The sequence below is a fragment of the Andrographis paniculata genome, unplaced genomic scaffold (assembly GCF_009805555.1).
Source record: "Andrographis paniculata isolate CXL003 unplaced genomic scaffold, ASM980555v1 Contig74END, whole genome shotgun sequence".
NCBI lineage: Eukaryota > Viridiplantae > Streptophyta > Magnoliopsida > Lamiales > Acanthaceae > Andrographis > Andrographis paniculata.
In genome coordinates this window covers 2,632,107-2,656,482 of record NW_026137611.1, presented here as the reverse complement: position 1 = coordinate 2,656,482, position 24,376 = coordinate 2,632,107, and the positions used below count along the sequence as shown (strand labels likewise).

General features: G+C 28.2%; 1 protein-coding gene across 3 annotated transcripts; it reads right to left on the bottom strand.

Annotated features, from left to right (window-relative positions):
* Positions 1–4,407: 4,407 nt before the first annotated feature.
* Positions 4,408–15,159, bottom strand: LOC127266096 (protein CASP). Of its 3 annotated transcripts, none has more exons than XM_051296221.1 (20): positions 14,928–15,159; positions 14,662–14,826; positions 14,270–14,380; positions 13,916–14,094; positions 13,284–13,433; positions 12,636–12,724; positions 12,364–12,473; positions 12,125–12,219; positions 10,901–10,956; positions 9,835–10,000; positions 9,024–9,116; positions 7,683–7,811; positions 7,364–7,483; positions 7,078–7,158; positions 6,029–6,136; positions 5,778–5,921; positions 5,609–5,710; positions 5,175–5,254; positions 5,004–5,096; positions 4,408–4,595 (listed from the first exon to the last, which is right to left on the bottom strand). In XM_051296221.1, exons 2-20 carry the CDS (start codon positions 14,750–14,752, stop codon positions 4,538–4,540), a joined length of 2,055 nt encoding a protein of 684 aa, XP_051152178.1. In that variant the 5' UTR covers positions 14,753–14,826; positions 14,928–15,159; the 3' UTR covers positions 4,408–4,537. The 3 variants fall into 3 exon arrangements, with proteins under 3 accessions (XP_051152178.1, XP_051152177.1, XP_051152176.1); XM_051296220.1 differs by having other exon boundaries at positions 14,662–14,855; positions 14,988–15,159; XM_051296219.1 differs by having other exon boundaries at positions 14,988–15,159.
* Positions 15,160–24,376: the final 9,217 nt, after the last annotated feature.

Genomic DNA, 24,376 nt, shown 5'->3' with positions numbered 1-24,376 from the left:
ATGCCTAAGTATGGGGGCAAACGTACCTATCGATGAAAGTGAAAACTCGGTCAACCCTCAGCATCTGCTGGTACGAGGCCTCGGATCCGCGGAGGGATGTCCCCTGGCTCTAAAATCCGGTCATCCAAAAGGGAAACAGTTGTGTTTGCTAGCGCATCCGCCACCTGATTTCCCTCGCAGTAGATATGGGATATCCGCCAAATGATACCACGGAGCTGTACTCGTAATAGGCTAAGGCACGTTTGAAGAGTCCAGTGCCCGGATGGCGATGAAATCAATGTCATACTGCATGTCGAGTCAGTCTCAATCCATAGGGGGAAGAAACCGCGCTCCACCGCTAAAACCACACCTCTACATATCGCCTTCAATTCTGCCAAAGTATTCGTCGCGTATCGAATCGGCGATTGATATGCAAACATAATCGCTCCGAAGGTGTCTCGTATAACACCGGTGGCTCCCGCCGGTCCCGAGTTTCCAAACGACTGTTAAAAGAAATAATTTAAATGTAAGGTAAAATTGTTTATAACTCCTCTGTGGTTTCGAAATTCAGCGTAAAATCTCCCTATACTTTAAAAATTGCATGGTATCCCCTTATACTTTAAAAAACGTTGCATGAAACTCCACCACCGTAAAACTTTCCTCATATGATACAAAGATGATTTCCTATCTATATGTTTTGCATGGCAGGGAATTTCATGCAATATTTTTTAAAGTATAAGGGGGCGTCATGCAAGTTTTTAAAGTAAAGTAAGGATTTATGCTAAGTTTCGAAACCACGGAGTGGTTTCATGCAACAATTTTTAAAGTATAAGGCGGCCTCATGCAATTTTTAAAGTAGATGGGAGATTTACGCTGAGTTCAGAAACCATAAGTGAGTTATTAACAATTTTGCTTTTTTTTTTAAGAAATAATAGTATAATATTCATTTCTATTTTTATATTTTTAACTATTTTACACCCGCATACATTATAAAAATCGTTTCTATGTTGGTTTGTTTGTTTAGTATTTTAGTTTGAAATTTTTTTTTTTTTTATGTAAAATATTGATAATTATATAGATAATATAAAAAAAAATCTTTTGTGTTAAAAGTTAACTTTTGTTGAGAGAATATAATATATGGGTGTGTTTGTTTGGGGGATTCTTCCCAAAAATTACTATTTATCAAATTTTTTCTTTAAAATATATCAAATCAAATAGTTGTTTTTCTTTTTTATATTATACCAAAAATTAATTTTTCATTCAAAATATCACATTATCTATTTATATCACATTACACAACTATTATCATTCAAAATTTTTATTATTCAAAACTCAAAATCCAAACCCCCAAAATACACCCTATATATATCTATATATATATATATTAAAAATCGTGTAATTTACTTTTTTTATTGGACAAACCAACATTTATTTATTTACTTATTTACATACAACTTACGTGTAGAAGTGATAAAAATTTAAATTTTATAGTTTTTTTTATAACAATATATAGTAATAGTTTTTTTTACAAATAATTTGTCCACTTTATATTTTTCGGTGACACATTTCTCTATAAATATTATAAAAATATAATATATATATATAAACATACGTTAATATATAAATTTTATCTACCAATTTAATATAAAATATTTTATATCATCAATACGATTTTATATATTTAATTCATAAATTATATTCATTTAAAAACACAAAATGAACATTCTTATAATTATTATTTAAGTTAAACTTATATATTAAAATACAAATAAAAAACACATTCTAATTCCCAAATATAGGGTTTGTTTGCCTGCCTACATTTTTTTTAATACGATTCCTAATATATATATATATTTTTTTTATCTTTTTACAAAAGTCAATATTCAATATAAAATATTAGTATTATTTTTTTACAATATCGATACAATTTTTTATAACTCACATAAAAAAAAATTCAAATAAAGACAATAAACAACCAAATCCATAATATAAATCATTATTGGAAAAATGAAAAACAACTCAAATGAACAAAGCCTTTCACCTAATCTTTTTTTCCAGAATCCTCAATAAATATTACAAAATAAATATAATATATATACTTACATACATATATAATATATACTCAAATCCCAAAAAAAAAAAAATTATAATTCAACACAAAATATTATTTTTTATATTAACGATATAATTTTTCTACATAATATAAAAATATATGTATTTAAAAACATAAAGTGAACATATATTTCTGATGAATAGTATCAAAATATACAATATATTATACATACACTAATATAATACACATAATAAGGTAAATTGTATAATACTTACATGTATTTTATTATAAATAGATCAAATATATTGTGTTCTATGTATTTTGTAAAATCTGTGTTATATTAGGATATACAAAGCTGATGTTGATTATCAATACACGATTAATTATGTACATGTTATGCAAATAAATGAAATAAAATATCTTAAATATACATATTTGAATAAACTAAACTTGATAGCCTTTATTGTATAGTTTCCAAAATAAAAACGACTTATGACTTAATTTTATTATTATTTTTTTTAAAAAAAAATTAGAACATGGGAATCCGCAATTGTTATTCGAAAGTGCGCACTAACTAAATCTCCAATCGAACCTCATACCCTGCAAACTAGCTCCGACAAAGCTATTCACACTAGACGAACCATATGTGGTCGATGGACCTATGGACCTGTGTGGCAGGTTTATTCTTTCTTTCCGCATAAAGTGTGATTGTGGAGATTATTGATGGTATATATAATATTAAATTATTTGGAATATGTTTTTTTTTTATAAGTTTGGGACAATATTAATTTGAATTTGATATTAAAATAATATATAATAAAATATTTTGTGAGAATTTTTTTTTTTTTTTTGGTAAATTCATAGTCCAAATAATAAAACCTTGAAGTCTTTGAATAAAAAAAACAAACCCTTGGTTATTAGGTGCAATGTACTTTATTTTGGTTATTAGTTGCAGTTAGATTTGGGTTTAATCTTTTAAATGCAGGGCGTAATAATTTTTATGGGCAATATAATTGTGTGCTTAATAAAAAAACCACTTAAAAAGGGAGAATATTATTTTTTTTGCTTAAAAAAAAAGACATTTTTTTTGACGAAAAAAAATAAAATATTATGACAAGAAAGTATTTATTTATATAAAAATAATTATTAAAAATAAAAAGAATTATTATTAAAATAACCCAGTAACCAACGAAGCAAAACGTATTTATATACTACTATATGTATTTTTTGGTTTTGATATATTCTTAAATCATAATTGTGTCTATTTGTTTGGAGTTCAATTACAAATCGGCACAATTCTATTATTATTATTTTTTCTTCTCAATTTTTTTTTTTTTGTAAACCTATTTATATAATCTTTTATTTCTATCCATTGTAAATAATAAATATATTTATATATAGAATCATTTATACTTTATAAAATAATTTATATTATTTTATATAAATATACATTTTACTTATTTATATTATTTAACATTTCATTCTCCACAAAATATAAATATACTGTTAAAATATAAAATTTTAAATAATATTTCCTTCGTCCACTTAATAAATTTATATATATCTTTTACGTCATTATATTTATAATTTTTTTATCCAAATGTCATTATATTTCTATTGTAAAATACTAATAGACATATTTTTGTTATTTTCCTTTAATTTTTATTAAATTATGATATAATAATTAATATTTAAAGACCAACACTAAAAAAAACAAATGACAATCTTGTAAATGAACAGTATAATATATATTTAGTTAAGCTTACAACCAAACAATATTCCAATACTTAGAAATACAATCCAACTAACCTTAGTAGCAGTCCAAATGTTTCAGGTGTATTTATTTGTATTTTCAACCTTCACCGACGTTCTTTTTCACTTTTATTTTTTCTTTTCTTACTTTTCATTTTGTCATTCACAATAAAATCATACATATTTTTCATATAAAACATCACATTTAAATATTGTTTTACCTTTTTTCTAAAAAAAAAAAAGAAGCGCTAATTATAGTGTATATATACGGAGAAGGTTACAATGCTGAATTTGAAAAATCAACACAATCAACACACGTAAAAAACATATGATATTTGTAATAAAAACATGTGTTATTAGTTCATAACTATAGCGTGTGCTGTATAAGAGTATGCCACATGTGTTGTGTGAGAGTATCTCATGTGCTTTATTTGTATTATATTAAAATATATTGTGTACTATTTATGATAACACCGTGTGCTGTCCTGTAGCAAACGGTGTGCTATTCAGCACAGAGTTGAATGTAAGCACTGCATGTGTGTATATATATATATATGTGTGTATATATATATATATATATGTGTGTGAGAGTGTGTGAAACTCAAATATATTATACAAAGACATGAATGTAAGATGTAATGATGTTAAAAATTAGGAAAATATTTATACAAAAACAAAAAGCAATATCACCAAGACAAGACAAGAGCAGAGTTGTAGTTATATTAATCTGTGTGTGTGTTTGTTATACTTATATTACTGAGGGTGTGGAAGATTCACGTTCTCTCCAACAACCATTTTCTCAGGACCATTGCTGCCACAAATAAATAAATATCAATTCTTGGCAAAATCATTGTTAATCTCTATATAAATTTTTGGCAAAATCATTGTTTGGAAAGTTTCCACCATTCAAACTACGATTTGTTTTAAAAATTATTACATAAAATCGATAAATAAATTGCTTTAGACTCTCGTATTTTCAAAATAGTGCAAAAAAAAGAAATTGTGCAATATTTTAAAAATTACGTAAGAGTCTTAGGCAATTTCTAAATGAAGAGAAAAAATAATGCAGTTTTTATAAACCATAAGTGAGTTATAAACAATTTTGCTTATATTTTTTTTGAAAAACCGTTATTATTCAGTTTAATCAATTCCAATTATAAACCTATATATACACATTCATATGTATATTTAGAGAGAGAGAGAGAGAAAGAGTAAAAACCTGAGGTAGCTCAAGGCAGACATCCTGTAAAGGCAAGTGAAGACCAAAATGTGCAGCCCAATAGTGTAGAAAAATGCAAATGTTCTTGCATACCTGAAATAAGGTTTGAACACCCAATTATTTAATAGGACAGACACACCCAGGATAAAAATTCGAGAGTCGGAAATGTACTTGTTTCCTAGAAGAAACCGCCCACTGCTGAGGGTTATTTTGTCCCTCAATCCGAGCTCCTTGTACCGTTGATCTCTTTCCTGTTTAAAAAAACAAAACAACGCAAGGCAGAAGTTTTAATGAATGCATACTTTCGGAATATTACACAAACCATCTTGAATTATTAGTATAATGTAGGAAATTCGAGTTCTTGGCACATGAAAGTCTTCTGTCTGATGACAAGGTTCATAAAAGCAAAAATTTTGCACGATCAACTTTATTTCATTCTGTCTGCCGGAAACAGTGATTATAGAGTTGCAGACAGAAAGAAATAATCTAAAGGGGACTAAAACTTTAGGCAATGAATTTGTGAAGTTGATTGTTGATTATAAACAAGGTAATTAGAGGGTATACAAATACAAAGGAACAATTAGAGAAAGATTAACAACACCGACCTTCTTTGAAAATGCTGCGAATGGGTTTATATCATCCTCATAGATTTTCTTGTATTTGGACTCAACGTCAGAGCTAAATCCACTTTCTAAATCTTCAGCGTACTGAAAAAAATGAAAAAGGGTAAGTCATCGGACTACAAAATATAGAATAGCAAATGCAAGACGGTACCTTCTTTGTTCCTCGAGATATTACTTTTTCAGAATTATAATCCTGAACATAACGGATTTTCCCGTAGAGCTTGACATTATCTGCTTTAGTTTTCTCAAGTTCGGTAGTTAGCATACCGATCTTCTCGTTCAGTTTTGTTATTTCCTGGCAAGATTTGAATTAAACGGGTCAAAGAACAATAAAAAGAAATGAGAAGGAAACAGTATTGTAATTACGGGTGTTGTGCAAGGAGAGTGGTAGTTTCAACAGACCTCTTCAGTCTCCCGCAAACGAGCACGGAATCGATCACGTTGACTGCAAATCACCTTAAGCATAGAGCTTTGATCTAGATCAGAAGGACCACGCCTTTGTTCTGAATTCTGCACAGCAAAATTTCAACAGCAGCTAAACTTAAAAGGTTGCCTGTTTTATTTTTCAGAAGAGGATCGTCACAGAAATTTGCAATGCCAGTGGCTAGAGTCTAGGCAAGAGTGATCGAGTTACTGTTAAATGATAGGAATAGTGCAGGAAGTGGTATTTGTATGGTGGCGTATAGGCATAATACACTGAAGAGATTAAAGAGAAAAATAACCAGATTTCCGTCTTTCAAAGAGGGAAGGAACCGTCCAATTGAAAAATCAGTTGAAAATGAAGTGATATGAATGCTAGGTGAAATCAGTTGAAAATGAAGTGAAATGAATGCTAGGTGATGGGAACTCTTAAGACTTTCTATCGGGAAAACAGAAATGCCTCCAGCATCATGCAGAGTGTACCAAGCGTCATCTTTCTTCAGAGAGTCATTTAGTCAGATTGCCTTATGAAATAAATAGCTCATGTGATGACTGATGAGGTCTAACATAGGAGGTAGAAAGTATCAGTTGAAGGACTAAACTTATTTGGCTTCATATTGACATTTATTTATCTGATGCGATATTACTAATCGACATGGATATCATCATCTATATCCCAAATATATCATAAGCTTATGAAGAATCTTTTTGGGGCAATCATTGAGAAAAGTACTGTTAATCAAAGATCTTATTGCTCTGGCAAAACGAATGAACTTATTTCTCCCTGAAACTAGAATCCAAGTTGATTTTCAAATCAACCATGGGATTAGACTTGTGGTCAACAATTAGTTTAGAGGAAAAAAAGACAAACCTAGAGAAGCCACCAGAGACCATATCAAAGAAGCTTACGAGTGTTTGAAAGTTCATAGAAAAAGCAAGGATAAAGCAATAAAGCACATCGACAGTGTTTGATCCATTAATATATCAATCATTTGGGTATGTGCTACGTCCAGGAATGTCATAGGACTAACCTCAACTTTGTTTACACCTCCTGACTCTGACAAGTCCCAATCATCGAGAAAATTACCTTTCTTCTCATTGGAAGTATAACCCTGCATTTTAAGTAATCAATAGAAATAATTAGCGAAATGGACATTATTTCGCTCAACAATTTTGAATGATCATATCAACTCATAGACACACAATACCCAGTTGATATATAAAATCACATCAAAATCAGTAAAGCACATATATTTTATTGAATACCAAATTGGTCAAGGAATAGAATAATAGGGGAAAATAAAAGCTTAAGTTAACCTTCAGTATATCATCTTCTAATTTCTGGATAAGTCTTTGTTGTTCATTGACTTGTGCTGTTAGTTCTTCAATCTTAGATTCAGCAGCTTCCAGTAAAGATGACTTTTCAGCAATTTTGACCTGAGACATTTTGAAAGATATAATTCATCAACCGAACACTAAAATGAAGTTCTAAATGTCATATGCATATCATGTTTATCTGTACTAATTAAACACAATGCTTCTCCCAATAACATCCCATAGTCTGAACAAGTTTAAGAGTTATTAGCAACAAGTAAAATGCCTTTAGGGAAAATCAGCTGCTTGAAGGACATTATACCTTAAATTGTGTCACTTCATGCTCCAGTTTACGGTTCTTGTCGAGAAGTAATGACTCCATCTTGCTCATTTCTTCCCCACTTGTGGCTACTTCCCAGTCCTCAGCTTCAATTGAGTTATAGCCAACAGCCTATAAATAATACAATGATATATCAAACAAGAAAATTGGATAGAGCACTTCAGGTGATGTTCTCGATCATCTTTTAGAAAAAAATTTAAAGATGCTAGTATGCACATATGCGTGACTCCTTGTGTGCAATAACCTAGCAATGTAACACTTTTCACCATATTATTGCTAAGAAATAATGTGCACTACAGTTGGAAAGGGATAAACTCTTACAGGGACCAAATTAACAATATACAGTAATTATTCAATCATAAACCATCAATTTCATATGAGATAAAACTAAATAAATAAATGAATTTAGATAGTTGATCTTTACAAATTTATGAGGATACAAGAAAAGCTTCAATCTAATTAGTTACTTTTTATAATTCTAATCTGACTATCATCAAGCATTTTCCATGCATTAGTTCACAGACACCCCAAAAAAAAATGCAGAAACAAAAATATTTCAAATTAAAATAAATAACCCTTAAACTTGAAGATGACACACAATTCCCCATAAATATTAATAAAGAATAGTACAATATACACACACTAACACAATATATATAATATACTTTATTCATTCACAAAAAGTAAACCATTCAACACAACATATTATTTTTTATATTACCGATACAATTTTCTATGCCTAACATAAAAAACACATTCATCTAAAAACACGAAGTAAACAAACCCTACATTCCTACATATATATAAGTATCATAATAACAAAGAAAAAATTAAAATGAAACAACTAATAAAATGATTTGAGCATATAGAAAATCATATTAGTGACACTCCTGTACTCCCATCCCCAACATTCCATCTTTGTTTACTGGTTTCACAGGCAGATATATGGAGGATGTCAAGGTCCAAAAGGAGTATATAAGTTGACTAATACACACTCCTAAGCCCTAAAAGAAAAGTCAAGGTTACAAACTATGGCATAAAAGCAAGAACCTCTTGCAGAAGTTCTATACACATGGCAAGGCTGACATATCAATAAATTTATTTACAAAAATTGCTTGTGATGAATATCAGAATATATAAAGTTCTAACATATTTTGTATCAGTCAACATTGGGAGTCCTTATGTTGGAAAATGAATCCTTGTACTTCAGCTTTTGTTCATTTGAGTAGTTGATACTTGATAATATGACCCATCTGCATGATTTATCAAGGACAATGCACCAAAGACTAGACTCTTTCTTAAAAAAGGCTAAATTCACCTCACCTGCAAAATCTTAACTTTCTTACGCAAATCATCAACAAGCTTTTCGGTTGGCTTTGCTTGGAGCTCTTTCTTCAACTCCTCAATCTCATTTTCCTGATAATTTTTTTGCAAATAAAAAGTTAGTAATAAAAACTATATTGAAGGTTAAAAGACAAGAAAACATGAACTAAAAAATAAAAAATTAAATTATGTTTATTCAGCCTTTTAGAAATAAAATCAGATCACTTCTAAATACCTACAATAAAATTCAGGATACAGAGAAACCTGGATATTAGTGACAATGCTAAATTCATGCAGTTTGCAAGACATTCATGGATTTGCAGTTCCACATGAGTTAACCAGTTTTGAGTGGCTGCTTACAGAAGGGTTGGTTTAATCTAGAGCTAGTAGGATTTTGGATACACAATGAAAACCAATTAGTCAGGGAAAAAATAACATTAGCAGCATTAAATATAATGTGATAAATTTCTACTGGAATGGAATAATGAACTAATTTAGGTCCATGTGGAACTTATTATCGTACAGACCCAAAAGTGAGGGCACTCAAAGTGAGAATTATCAAAGTGATGAAAATAAAGCTATGAAGTTTTCCGAAAGTCTTTTTTATGGAGTCTGAAAGGAAGTAAACAGGTAAATTGTTAAAGAAATTAAATAATTTGTGCACTATTATGTTGCGATGAATTGAATTATTCTAATTCAGTTGGATGGTTCTAGAAGATATCAACAACTTTAAGTAAACTAATTAGCATAAATAGAAACCAAAAAACCCTCCCCCAACAAGACTTGCAAGGAATGAAACTAAAAAAATTACCTTTTCATTAAGTTGAGTCTTCAACTTCTTTAGTTCATTCATTTGATTTTCTCGCTCATTGGACAGGGTTGTCTCAATATTGTGAAGTTCCATATTCAACTCCGAGATTATCTTTTCCTTGGCATTAAGAGAATTCTCAAGCATGGCATTTGCATCCAAATCATCACTAAAGCAAAAGACAAAATAAAGTGTAAGCGTTATTTGTCAAGTGAATACAGTGAAGTTCCAGATCCTAGATGGCAAGACCAAAACAGTATGCATTGAGCAAATGGAAAGAAACATAACAGAATAAACCCAACCCAACCCACTCTCTGCCCTCCTCTTTTCATAGTGATATGGATTCTCACTTGGATAAGTTTCATGTATAGTCTAGAAGCAAATTGCATCATGCTTTTATCATCAATTATAGTATGCATAGCATTAACAGGGTGGTCACTTGCATTTTATTTTATTTTTTCTCTTCATTTTTTACTATTCATTATATCATTTTCACTCTGAAAAATCACATCCAACACCCATTGTAATTCAAAACATCACATTAAAACAACTATTTTCACTTCTAAAACAATACAGCAAAAAACCGAAAAATACAAATAAGAACACAAGTGAACAAGCTCCTAGATTGAATTGGAAGAGAAATTCCATAGTACTGACTTGCAAGATATGGAAGCAGCTTTTAAATACTTAATGAGGCATTTACAAAGTGTGCTTTAGTGTTTTTGAGTATTATCATTTCCTGTCAACAATGATTGGTCTGGGAGATAGCCTTCTCATACTGAATAATTATATTTCCAATGAGAGGATGTATAACCAGCTTCTCCATTTTTTACAGGGCTGACTTTCATTAAAAAAATATATGTTATGCTCAAACAAAAAAAATAAGGGACTAAAACAATGCCGCTTCCTCCATGATAATTATCCATGCTACACTGTAAGTTCCAATTCCATAATGCAACACATAGATGTACATTGACACATTATACTCTTGACTTAATATAAACAAGAAAAAATCAACCAACACTGAAATTAGAAAAGGCCCTGGACACGCAATAAAACATGAACATACCTCTTCTTTTGCCCACTGTCTTCGTTAACTGTTTGTAACTGAGACCGCAGAAGACCCTGATAAAAAAAAAAAAAAAAAAAAAAAAAGAAAAAAAAGCAACATTATTTTAACCTAATTAACACTATTGCTCAGGCTTACAAAGATCCAAATAGATTGGTTTAGGAGAATATGCTTTAGATTTGAGGAGCAAAAGGTTGGGACGAACTCAAATGGCATTAAATACTCCCTACTCCCAAATTAACGCACATATTCCCTCAATGACGTCTGAAACTGATATTATGTTACCAAATTGGGCCTTCTCTCTGAATTTACAGTGACTTGAATATACTGGGATGCCACTGGTTTCCCACCACAACTTTCAAGGGAAAACATGCATAAGCATTCAATTAATTCCCAGAAGAGTCATTCAGTAAGAAACGGTACCTTCCTTCTACTTGTAAAAGTTTAGAGTGCTAGATATATTTATTCCACTTTTTTTCCAAAATTATCCTCATGCGAACTAGACAAGTAAACAATAACAACACAACAATTGGTTACAGTACATTTTCTTACACATCTCCCTGGGGAAATGCCAACGGCCCACAAGTGTAACAAGATACAAAAAAATATGGAATTTCTCAACAAATTCCCTTGTGTTTTGGGGTGTTTTGGTTGTTTTTGGGATAGTAAAAACTTTAAATTGAAAATAAATTCTGGATGTAATATTTTAAATGAAAATTAGGTATTACATGTGAGGATTTTAGGGGAAAAATATTTTTACTGCAGCATGAATGGTGCGAAAACAAGATTGAAACAGAAAAGAACACACCCTAAAGATCAAAGATTTGACCACTTTGAGATAAGTTATGATATCTACTGAAGATTTCGTGAATCTCAAAATGTCATGAAATTGCAGAATATTGGATAGATCTTTAATTTTCATTTGGGGATCACAATGCAGCTTTTCAGCTCTTCTTGTTGGTTCCTTAGCAGGTAGCATAATAGACTATGGATAGTATCACGGAACAATAGCCTAATGTTACAATTAAATGCCTCACTATATCATGACCGGTGGCAATCACAGCTTCTGGGTTAAAACACAAGGGAACTATCAAAATTCATCCAAATTTAAAGCAAAGTGGGTCAAGTTTTATACTTCAAAAAGAAAAACTATTCTCAGAACAATACAATAAAGGGATTCAGATTGAGAAATTTTTGGCCCATTGAAACAAATTTATAAATTACCTTCTCCCTCTCCAGACTTAGAAGCCGAGTTTGTGCTTGTTCAACTTCATCCAGTAAGATACTAATTTCTGATTGTTTTGAAGCTCTTTCTTCATCTGATCCAAGAACAAAATAAAGTTGAGAAATCTAATAACATAATTGGATGAGTTACCTAGTGAATGCAACAAACAACTGAACATCTGAATTGCATCTCTGATAGAATAACAATGAAAATGAAGGGGAAATAAATGCAGCTCTACCTGACTGAGCACGAAGTTCAAACAACTGATTCTGTGCAAATTCATGTAGTTTTTGCATGGTAGAAACACTTTCTTGTGCTTGGCGTAATTGATCTTGCAGCATTCGCTCTCTACAACAGTATAAAGACATTAAAAAATTAATTAGCTAACTCGTCCATAAAAATGATGTGCCCTAATATAAGCTTTTCTACCATCTCTTGCAGAAAAAGAAACTCATATGGACAAACCACAGATACAATCAAAATGCCTGTGAATCAAAGTGAATGTAGCACCTTTCTTTTAGAACCTCCATTGTTTTCTGATTCTCCTCTGCCAAATTGCGTTGTTTAATCTCAACTATTTCTTTCACTTTCTCCTCCATCTTACTCAATAACAAACAAATACATACACACGGATCAGCATCAAGAAAAAGATGAGAAATTATTCTATTTACTTACATTTAACAAACAACAATTTTTGACAATATAGGCCATGAAAATCAGTGTTGAAAATGAGAACACACTTAGGTTGATTTGTTATGCCATAAAATTAGGTGGCAATTAATCTCATAAACTAATATGGGCAACAATGAGGTTTAACAATATTGAAAGCATGAGACTTCAGTTTCTATACATCTGTGCTTTAGCAATTCCAGATAACTATACGCAATACATCATTAAACTCCATAACCCAGTTCATTTTTGCACTTCCTGTGAAACTAGGTGTACTCATGTGTGTTTTTATATCAATAACAAACTTATTTAAATATTATTTTATTAACTCTTTACATTTATAAGATAGGTGAAACTTTTAATCAAGATCATTGTAACTTTCACAGTCAAAGCAGCCTTCTCAACCTAGCAACATGAAGAAGCAAAAAGGATAGCAGCATAGCAGCCAAACAAGTTGAGAACAATGTATAATAGCAAACAAATGATGACCTGTTGTTCTAGCTGGCGAGTGCGTTCTTCAAGCCTTCTTATTGTTGCCTGTTGGTTTTTTAGATGAGCTGATTCAGCACGGAATTCTTCAAGCTCAACCTTCATCTTCCTATTTTCAGATTCCAATTCAGACAATTTGGTATCCTTCTCCTACAAAAGGGAATACAGAAGGGATAAACTCAGAATCAAATAAACGTACACTCAATCAATGCATAGTAGAATTAACATCCAGCATCCAGCAACTGCACTACATAGCCATTGATTCCATCTGATGCATGCTGTAATTGAAGCAGATATACAACATACAAATAGCACCCAACGTTATGTTTCAGAAGTAGAATACCACAACTACAGATAGTTGAACCAAATGGGATGAAATACAACCTTACAAACATAGGTTCCAAAAATAAAATAGCTACCTTGTGATGAGATCGTGAGATTATGTATAAATGTTCAGAGATCAACATCATCCACCCCAGATATTAGCTTAATTCTACCATCTATTTATATATATATATATATATATTACCAAATACATCTTCTAACTGCATTGTAACTTTGAATGAGTTCATTCACACGCATATGACTATGGAAAGCTTTGCATAATAATTGTAACTGGAAAGTGCACTTACTGCAATTGAAGAAAGAACTGGATAAGGATCCGGTGCTTCATAAAGCTTCTGGTAAATGTTAAGGAAAGCATTTTCTCCAAACTTAGCTCTCTTGGTGAGATTATCAACCTCTTCTTGATAGCCCTTGAGTAAGGAGTTGAACAGCTTCAACTTATCTTCATTTGGAGACTTCTTGAAGTCTGACAGAGTTAACATTCAGTGGAGAACTTAATAATGTAAGATGAGTTCTGCATATTCCAAACCTAATCAACTCGCAAGTCAGACATCAACACGAGGTGAAAGCTTACGCCGGTTGACAAGACATGACGAAATGCAATGATGTTAACAATAATGAATTGAAACAGTGTATAATACCTCTAGTGCTCTCTGCAAGTTTACGTCGGTTTTTTTGACTGTTTTCTTGATTTTCTGCTATTCTAAGCCCTTGCTCATCTAGGATTGTCCTTTCTCTCTCCAAATCAAATTCTGGAAAGAGAAAATTTAATAACCCAATATCAATAAATTCTGTTCAAAGTAAACACACTTAATATCTATTTCACAGAGCCATGATATAAAGATAAATGCAGTACTAACACCCTTTAAGAAGTCAGATGGCAATAAATCTAAGATCCTCCATACAAGTGCAGAGGAATCTAAAAATAACTCATTCTAGATCGCAAAAACATTTCTTCAAGAACCCTACAGTAACCCGAATTGAAGCCATGACAACGAACTGACTACTAAAACCATAGTAGTCAACAGAGTACCTTTCCAGTAAGCAGTAACAGCAGATACTGGGGCGGAGGACGACGATGAGTTGGATTTCTCTCTCTCCGAACCTCCTTGCAGCCCTTCCATTCCCGATCCCTTTGTCTGCTGCTCAAACTCTAACGTGAATCACTGAGATACAATCCAATTACAGGATTCCCCACCTGAAATACCAACAGCAAATTGCGCCAAACTGCATTAAATTCAAAATGTTTAATTAAGAATCGAACAAAACCTAGCTAGTAGCGCCAGCCGAAAAACTCACACGTAGCATTAACAAAATTAACTCGAATTTCTGATTCGCAATCTCCTCCGAATCACAAACCTGGGATATGTGAAAGGCATTAAATGAATCTCTTCAACCTCTTCGAGACGCGACGCACCTAACCTTGTCGCCGGTGCCAATTTCTGGTGAAATTGATCGATGATCGAAAACGGATCAGCCCCAAATCCTTCGAGTGTACGTTCTTGCACGGTTGATGTGTAATTGGTGCTTCCTTAACAATAATCCACCGTACAGTAAAATTCATTGAAATATGTTCACAAATGGATATATTTTATTTTTATTTTTTTTAAAAACAATGTTAGATATATATTGTGTTAAAATATATACTCTAATTAAAATTAGTTTATTTAACGTTAGATTATTAAGAAAAATAAATATTTTATTAAAAATATAATAAAATAAAATAAATAATTAGAAATATTTTTAAAAATTTAACTACAAGTTAAAATAAATTAAAATAATAAAATAAAAATAGTGATATTTGTTATAAATAAATATTGAATAAAATATAATAATTAAATATTAATTTTTTAATTTTTTCAAAATTAATAACAAAATAAATTTAGCGGATATTATATTTTTTTTTAATATTTATAAGAATCATGACACATAAAATTGTTAGATAGACAAACCCCTAATTGCTAAATACTACACATGGTTAAGTAAAATAAATAATTAAGATATGTGTATATTAACGGTTAATTGTGGAAAAATATTTAAACTCTTATAAATTTTCCTAAAACTTCTCATTTTTTTTTCTTTCTCTGAAACTCTATGTAAACATATTTATATTCTTTTTAATTTTATAATATCATGCGGAACACGTACCTGCACCAAAATATGGGTCATTAGTCGGCCGTACAGGACAAGGGCTCACATACATGGGACGAATTATGGCCGAGAACCAGGGGCAGAAATGTCAGCCCGCGACAATACGTTGCATTCAAATATAGTGGAAAAACAAAAAATAAATATCGATGTTGATCTCAAAGTACGCATTTCTTCTAATTCAAATACAAGGTTAGAAAGAACCAAGTGTAACGAGATTACTATATAGGGTACAACTTTGACTTTATGGAGTTACAATTGTCTTCTATTGTAGGTATAACATTATGTGTATTATTTTTTTCAAGGCGATTACACTGTTATATCACGTTCGACAATACATGTTGAAAATAGTTTCTTCTCATATCCCACATAAAATGTGGCAATGGAAGTGAAAGTGATTTTTATTATTATTATTATTATTATTATTTTGAAGGTGCATTTGACATGAAAAAAAAAAAAAAAAAGGTTGTGTTGTCAAGGAATTTTTCTTGTAATTTGGGGGATATGTGTAATTAGAGAAAATTAGTTTATAATGTGGAAAAAAATATATTGATTTTTAGAGGGACTTTTGAATGAATTAATCAAGTGAAATGTGAGTTATTGAACATGGTCAGATATAATTGAATGAATTGAAGTTGTAGACCTTGAATCGCATTATCACAATCATTTATACTCTTTTTATTGGTGAATTTTCAAGTCGAACACAGAGATTTTAAGTCATGAAATTAAATCAAGAATTTCCTAAAAAGTTCAACACAACTAGAAAAGCGAGAAATAGAGTGCTCTCTTGCAAGGGAGCAAGAAAACAGTAAATGACAAAAAATAAAAGAAAGCAGTAAAATGAGCGGAATGGAGATGGTAGGTGGCGATGGTGTGCGAGCAATGGGTGCAGCGAGAGTATTGGTGAGCAAAGGTGAGCGGGTGGACAGTGAGCGAAATATAGATATAAGAGCAGGTGATGAACGGTGTGACGAGTGATGTTGATAGCAACGAGTGAACAATAATAAGAGAACGATAAGTGCGATCAGGTAAAGTTGTGTGTGATCTGTGCGTTCCTTAATGACTAGGTTTTCATAGAGGAAATGAGCGAGCGATGTCAGTGAATAAGCGAAACATATATTTATAATATGCAATGACAGAAATATTTATAATATGCAATGACAGAAATAATGAATGTCATCATGCTTGACAATTAACACAGAATCTTGAATCGTTGCTACTTGATCTTAAGAGATTTACAACAAGATTTCAATAATGCTCAAAATTAGAACATTATAAGTAAGAAATGCTACTGTTACTAGATATTCCTATGATCTAATTGACAAGAGCGTAATACCCCTTTAATTACTTTAAAACCTATTTCATTAGTGGTTTTACCCTTTTGCTACATCTCTTTTATCATAATCGAATTCGGAAAAATATTTAAACAAGTCGACAAGGCTCCCGCGTATTTAACTACATTGAACTGTCTAAGTTCTTTTAATGAATACGACGCGAACCTAGGTTTAACTAGTCGATCCTTCTATATTCTTTCAAAGTAAACAAAATTCTGAAGTTTCTCCCCAAACATGAATGTGAATTTGGGAAATGAAGGTGAATACGAAATAATTATGATATTTCATTAAACTAATAAAAGTAGTAAAGTTCTAAATTAAGGAAGCAATAATAAAGCTGTAAATAAAGCTGTAAACTATTCTAAAAAGCTGTAAGATGAACGGCTAAAGGAGGAGAGGATTTTGACTCCTCTGGCCATTCCTAACTACATAGCTCATTTATTGAGTTGGAGCTCTCGGAAAGCACTAAAAATCTGCATAAAAGAATTAACACTTATGTATAGTGTTATGTACAAATGGAATCTGACCCTATTTATAGATCTTTAAAATCGGTAGTTGAAAAACAGTTGAGCAACTGTTGAAACTGCTAAGCACTTAGGCGGTTGACAACAATTAAGCTGTTAGAGCAGTTGCATCGGCCGTAACTTCCAAGTTAGTCGCTTCATTTGCCTCAGAATGCATGGGCCTAGAACTTCCTCGCTCACCTACATGGCAGGAGGGCACCGACACAACTCAAGTGGCGCTGTCATCGCTGGCTGGGAATGGATTGTCTTGATCGCTGAGAGATGAACACTTATATGAATTTTGGGATATTCCGATCTCGCTTACGCAGCAGTGGATGTCTGGTCACTGGCACTAGCTAAAGCGGTTAGAGCGTCGCTTGCCTAGCCGAGAGCCTCTTCGCTTGACTTTCAATACTCAGCTTTTTTGGGCAAAAAATATAGCTTAAAAATGCTGAAAATGTCAATAATCTCAACAAATACACTCTGGATCATGTCAAACAAAACAAAACAATAAAGTAGGTTGTAAATCAGATATTGTGATAATTTTAACATAAAAATTCAAATAAGACACAATTTTATTAAGTGAAAAATATGCTATTATTTGAAATTATCAATGTGTTCCTTGTTGAATTATACGTACGTTTGGATCCGAATATGGTGGCAAAGTAAAAAAATATCCAAATTAAATGGTAAACAATTTAATTTGTTATGGGCACAATTTCTACAGCTATTTTATATTTATCCATAACATTCGACACTACAGTTGATTATATGTATTATTGAATCCGAACTCGTTGGTACACATTTGAATGTTACAATTTTATTTATTAATATTATTTTAAGAATGATGTTGATAAAAATTTCTATTAATCATCTATTGAGAAGTATTAAATTTTTATATCAGTTAGAAATTTTTTGTTATAAAATTAAACTATGATTGAATATATATATATATATGGTTAATTAGATTTTTTTTTTTGTAATAAAATAAAACTATGGTTGAATATATATATATATATATAATTAATTGAAATAATTTATATGTATTAGGCGAAAAGGTTAGGCCAAGAAGAAGACGATAATTTTTTACCTATATTTCACCAGTAAAGAACGAATATGCAAAAAAATTTTTAATTTTGATATATAAATAGAAGTTATTTATTTATTGGAAAATATAAAATAGTGAAAAAAGAAAAAAAAAACAGATTCTACTTAGTTTCCATAGTGTAAATTAAAATAATTTTACATTAATTTTGAAAAAAAAATTATTTGATTTTATCCAAATATATAATATTATTATTAATAAAATTTATCTAAAATAATTAAACGAGGGAAATTATTTTATTCAAAAATTAAAAAATTAAAAAAAAAAGGATATAAACGATGTGCACCATATTGTCCTCATATGTGTATATATATATAATACAAATTACATATCTAATTCTACTTGTAATCTCATGGATCATTAGTCATATTTGATGATCATCAATGATTCAAGATTATCCAGAATAATTCAATAAGAAAATACCAAGAATCAACCGCTACTTATATTTTTATAACATCAGCATCCTGAAAAAAAAACCATTATATATAAAAAAGAAACCTCTTCTATTAGTACAACATCATTATTATTTTCGATAATCATCCTTAACTGCAACATAAATATTTTAATTTGTTTAATTTTGATTTAAAATTGTAGATTTAATATGAATTTGAGTTTATATATTCCCTCATCATCGAATTTTATTATTTTTTTAATGAAAATAAATTTAAATAAGAGATAAAAATAATATTTAATAATCCTATAATATTTTATCACACAAGCTAAATAATGATAATTTTAATTTTAAATAGAAAACAAAGGCACCCTGTGATTCTTGCATTATCATTGGGTTTGTTTGTGCAACAATTTTTTGCAGCTACGGTTCCAAAAACTAGCACTCCATTCGATTACTTAAAAAATTTACATTTACATTTTGGGTTATTATGTTTAATATTAAAAATATTCTTATAGTATAAATTTTTGTATAAACATCTTCTATTAGTATTATAATACACTAATAAAAAATATTTTTGTCATTTTTTTTATTTGTACTATATTTTGATATAATAATTAATATTTAAATATCTACCTGAAAAAAACAAATGTGAACCTTCAAACTGGACGGAATGAGTATTTTATATTTTTACACACTTTCCTATACTTAATATGAAAATTTTAAACACTTATTACAAAATATCAAACATTCAATTTAAAATAATATTATATTTTATACTTTAACACAATTCTTCGTATTACATACCAAAAATCAATCCATTCAAAAACACCATGTGAATAGAGCCATTATTGTTTGGCAACTCATTTATTATTATTTTTCCAATAATTATATTTTATACTTATTGTTTAATAAATGAAATGTGTTTTTATTGTTTTATTTTATTTAATTTGAAATATATTTAAATTTAAAGTACTATTTAGTTATATACTTAGCGGGACGTGCGATCTACATACCTAAATGATAAATTAATTATTTTATGTATTTATTTTTGCAATGAGAAATTAATTTTTATGTTATATTTTTTATATAATACATACTACTATTAATATATATTTTTATAAATATTTATATAGTTATCAAATATTAATGTTATTAAAAATAATCAATAGTGTATATATTTATTTTTGTTGGAATTTTATATTAGATGTGCTAATATATATATATATATATTGAAAAATAATTTGTATAATTTTTTAATGGCAAATATCATTTAAAAAATAGTAAGTATGAATATTATTGAAATTATAAAATATGCAATAATAATTGATAATATATTAAAATATTTTTTCTATTTCATAAATGTTTTTTTTTTTTTTTAATTCTAATGTATATTGTTCATATTTTAGTGAGTCTTTTTATATGAATAAAAAAAATTAATTTTTTTTATATAAATTACAAATATACAACCATATATATTATAAAATATTTTCTTCATCTTTGATATTGTGTCACAGTTAACATAGATGAGAATTTAAGAGACATATAATTAGTAAAATAATTAATAATATATTAATAAAATTAATTTTAATATAAATGATTATAAATTAAAATTAAAATAATTAATTAATTTAATAAAAATAATAAATTATAAATTATAAAATTTAAAATATAATTAAAATGTAAAATATTTTTCCAAAAAAAGAAAAATACATAAAATGTAGAACATACATAAATAAAAATTGTGATATACATGAGTTAGAGAGTATAAAATATTATAAATCTTTTCTACATACATTGATTTATTAATAAAATATTATTATTTTTAATTTACTAAAATATTCCTTCCATTTCAATTAGTATTTTTTTTCTTTTTTTCTTTTTTATGTCCAATTTCATTTAACACATTTGCATTGTTGATAAAATTTACTAAATTGAAACATATTTCTATCGCTCTTTTTAATAAGTAAATATTTTTATCTATATTTAAAATTTTTTATTTTTATAAAATTATTTTTTTCTAAATTTTAAATAAATAAATATATAGTTTTAAAGAAATATTAAAAAAATATTTCTTACATACATTGATTTATTAATAAAATATTATTAATTTTAATCTACTATAATACTCTCTTGTGCTATTTGAATTGGCTTTTTTTTTTTTTTTTAATCTATCTCACTTCAAATTACACATTTATATATTTGATAAAATTTATTAAATTGAAACATATTTAATAAATATTAATCTAAATTAATTAACTTCATAATATATAACATAATACATCATATAGTATTCATTCAAAACATTTTTTGTTTATATCTCTCACTTCAATAAACAAATATTTTTATTTATATTTAAAATTCATTTTTTATAAAATTAATTTATCTTAACTATGAATATATATTTTATTTATTTGTATTATTTAAAATTTTATTCTTATATCCGCAATGCATATATTTTAATTAAGATATTATATTTAAAATATTTAAATACATATTTTAAATTTATTTTAATCATATATTATTCTTATTTTAAAACTACTAACAATATTATTCATTTAAAAATATAATAAAATAATATCATAATTCACTATTATTTAGCTTAAGCACTGTGTTCCTAATCAAATGATCAATTTAAAATGGGACAAAGGAAGTAGTACATATGGGTGGAACGAAAAATATAATATTCAAACTATTATTTTATCAATTCAAATTAAGTATGTTGTTATATATCTATTGATAATATGATATATTTATCTTTCTAATATTACGTATATCGAGAAAAATAAAAAGAAAAATGACACAAAATAAGATCATATTTTTATACATTATTAATTGTTGTTAAATTAAGGTATTTTTATTATAAATATAAATTGATAAAAATAAAAATAAAATAATTAATTGTTTAATAAGTTAAAAATTATAGAACTCGGAATATCGATATATATTGTTCAATATAAGATAAACAAGTACATTATGTATTGTTTAATACTTTCTTCGTCCGGACTTTTTATGTCATGTTGTTTGGGCACAACGACTAAGAAATAAAAGTATTTTAGGGTAGAAATAAGATAGGTAAAAATAAATTGATGATATTATAATGGGATAAGTAAAAATATTAAAAAATTGACCATTATTTGTTAAAATAAAAATAATAAAATTGTCACGTTTGTAAAAAAAAAAAAAAAAAAAAAAGAATAATAAAATTGTGGTCCCGTAAGGGATGAAGGTTGGACTTGTGACCACGAGGTTATGAGTTCAAACCCCCGACATCTCAAGTCATCTGCAACATATGGTTTGCCTGGTGTGACTTGCCCGTCGGAATTAGGTATTAGGTAGCAGCAGGTTCTCACGTCATCAAAAAAATAAAAAATAAACTATGTATATTTGTTAATCGATTGCGAGAATTATAATTTTAATCTTACTTAAATTCAATTATATGTAATTTTTAATTTTTAAAAGATCTCATTTGAATTGAGACGGAAAAAATGTTATTTATATTTAAAATAATAGATATATATTTTTTCAGGGATGTCAACACAATTTTTTTTTCTATTATTATTATACTTTAAGTTATTAAAAGAATTAATTATTTCTTATTTCATATATATTGTAAAATACAATTTTGAATGTGTTTAAGATTGGGGAGTACCATCATATATATATATATACATTTTTTTTTTGAAGTAACAATATAATTAATTGAGGGTATGTTTTTCTTTTTTTATTTTTATGTAGTTTGAATTTGATATTAAAATAATATATTATGATATATTTTATGAGAGGAAAAAACCTGGAGTTTGAGGTTACAGAAACAAACCCTCAGCAAGTCATATTTCAAACATTGGGACCCACATAAGAAATTAAAAAAAAAAAAAAAAAAAAAAAAAGAGAAAGTATGCTGCTATACCCACGTGGCAACACAGTTTCGTCTTAAATATATATACTATAAGATAAGATAAAATAAAATAAAATAAAATAAGGTACATTTTAAATTTATGTATAATTATTTATTATTTACGGTATATTTTAATTCGATTATTTTATAAATATATTTATAAAATTGCAAAACATGAATATAAATAGTTATAAATGAGATATAAATATTATTTTATTCATTTAATATATTATAATAAAAATTATTATATAACTCAATCTAAAAAAATATAGTATATATTAATACTTCGATTTCAATATACTATAAAATTGATACATTTATGTGATTGTAATTTGAAATTAATTATAAATAAATTATTAATTTGAGTTTTTATTTAAATAGTATTTTAATTTAATATTTTATAAGAGAAAAAAAAAATACAGCCATTCCCATTGAATAAAATTATCTTTATACTATATCAACTACTTACTTTAATTAAAATATAATTATTTTTTAAACTTCGCACCAAAAGTAAATATATACTTTTAAGCGAGACGAAGAGAGTATATTTTTAAACTATTGTTACCCTCGTCTCAAAACACATCAACGAGGCCTTACATGACTAAACCTGAGGTGGTGAAAAAGAATCAATGCTCGACTTGCTAGCAAAGTTCCAAGAATGGATGGTTGAACAAAAAATGAATGTGTAGTGCGTCACACGAGTCCAACAATATTGACTCAGTGTTGAGCAGAGCCAGCGGCGAAACTAGACTAAAATTAAAGGAGGGACAAATTTTCTAAAAATTATAATATAATTTTTTAATTATAAAACAATGTAAGATTTTATTTTTATTTTATTACAAAATAATAAATTACAAAAACATCAATGTCTATATATTATAGCTATATATATTATAGGATGTGTTTGTTTTGTGAAATAATTTGAATAAATATTTTTTTATATAAAATATAAAAAAATATGTATATAATAATAAAAATAATATATACTATTTTTTTTTTTTTGTTTTCCTTCTTTAATTCTTTCATGCATAGACATACAAACAACACATTACTAATATATAGGCAATAACACATACAAATACATACAATACACTATTAATTTATATTCAACACAATTAAATAAAAAATAACTTTAAAAAATTGAGACAATCTATATACACATAACACATTGTCAATATCAAGTTATCTATCTATAAATATATATATATATATACACCCGAACAAAATTATTTTCTTCAAAATATCAAAATTAATTTTATATTCAAAATATTACATTAACATCTATTTATATTGCATCATGTAACTATTTCAGTTTAAAATTTTTATTATTTAAATTCCAAACCTCCAAATAAACACACTCATATTATAT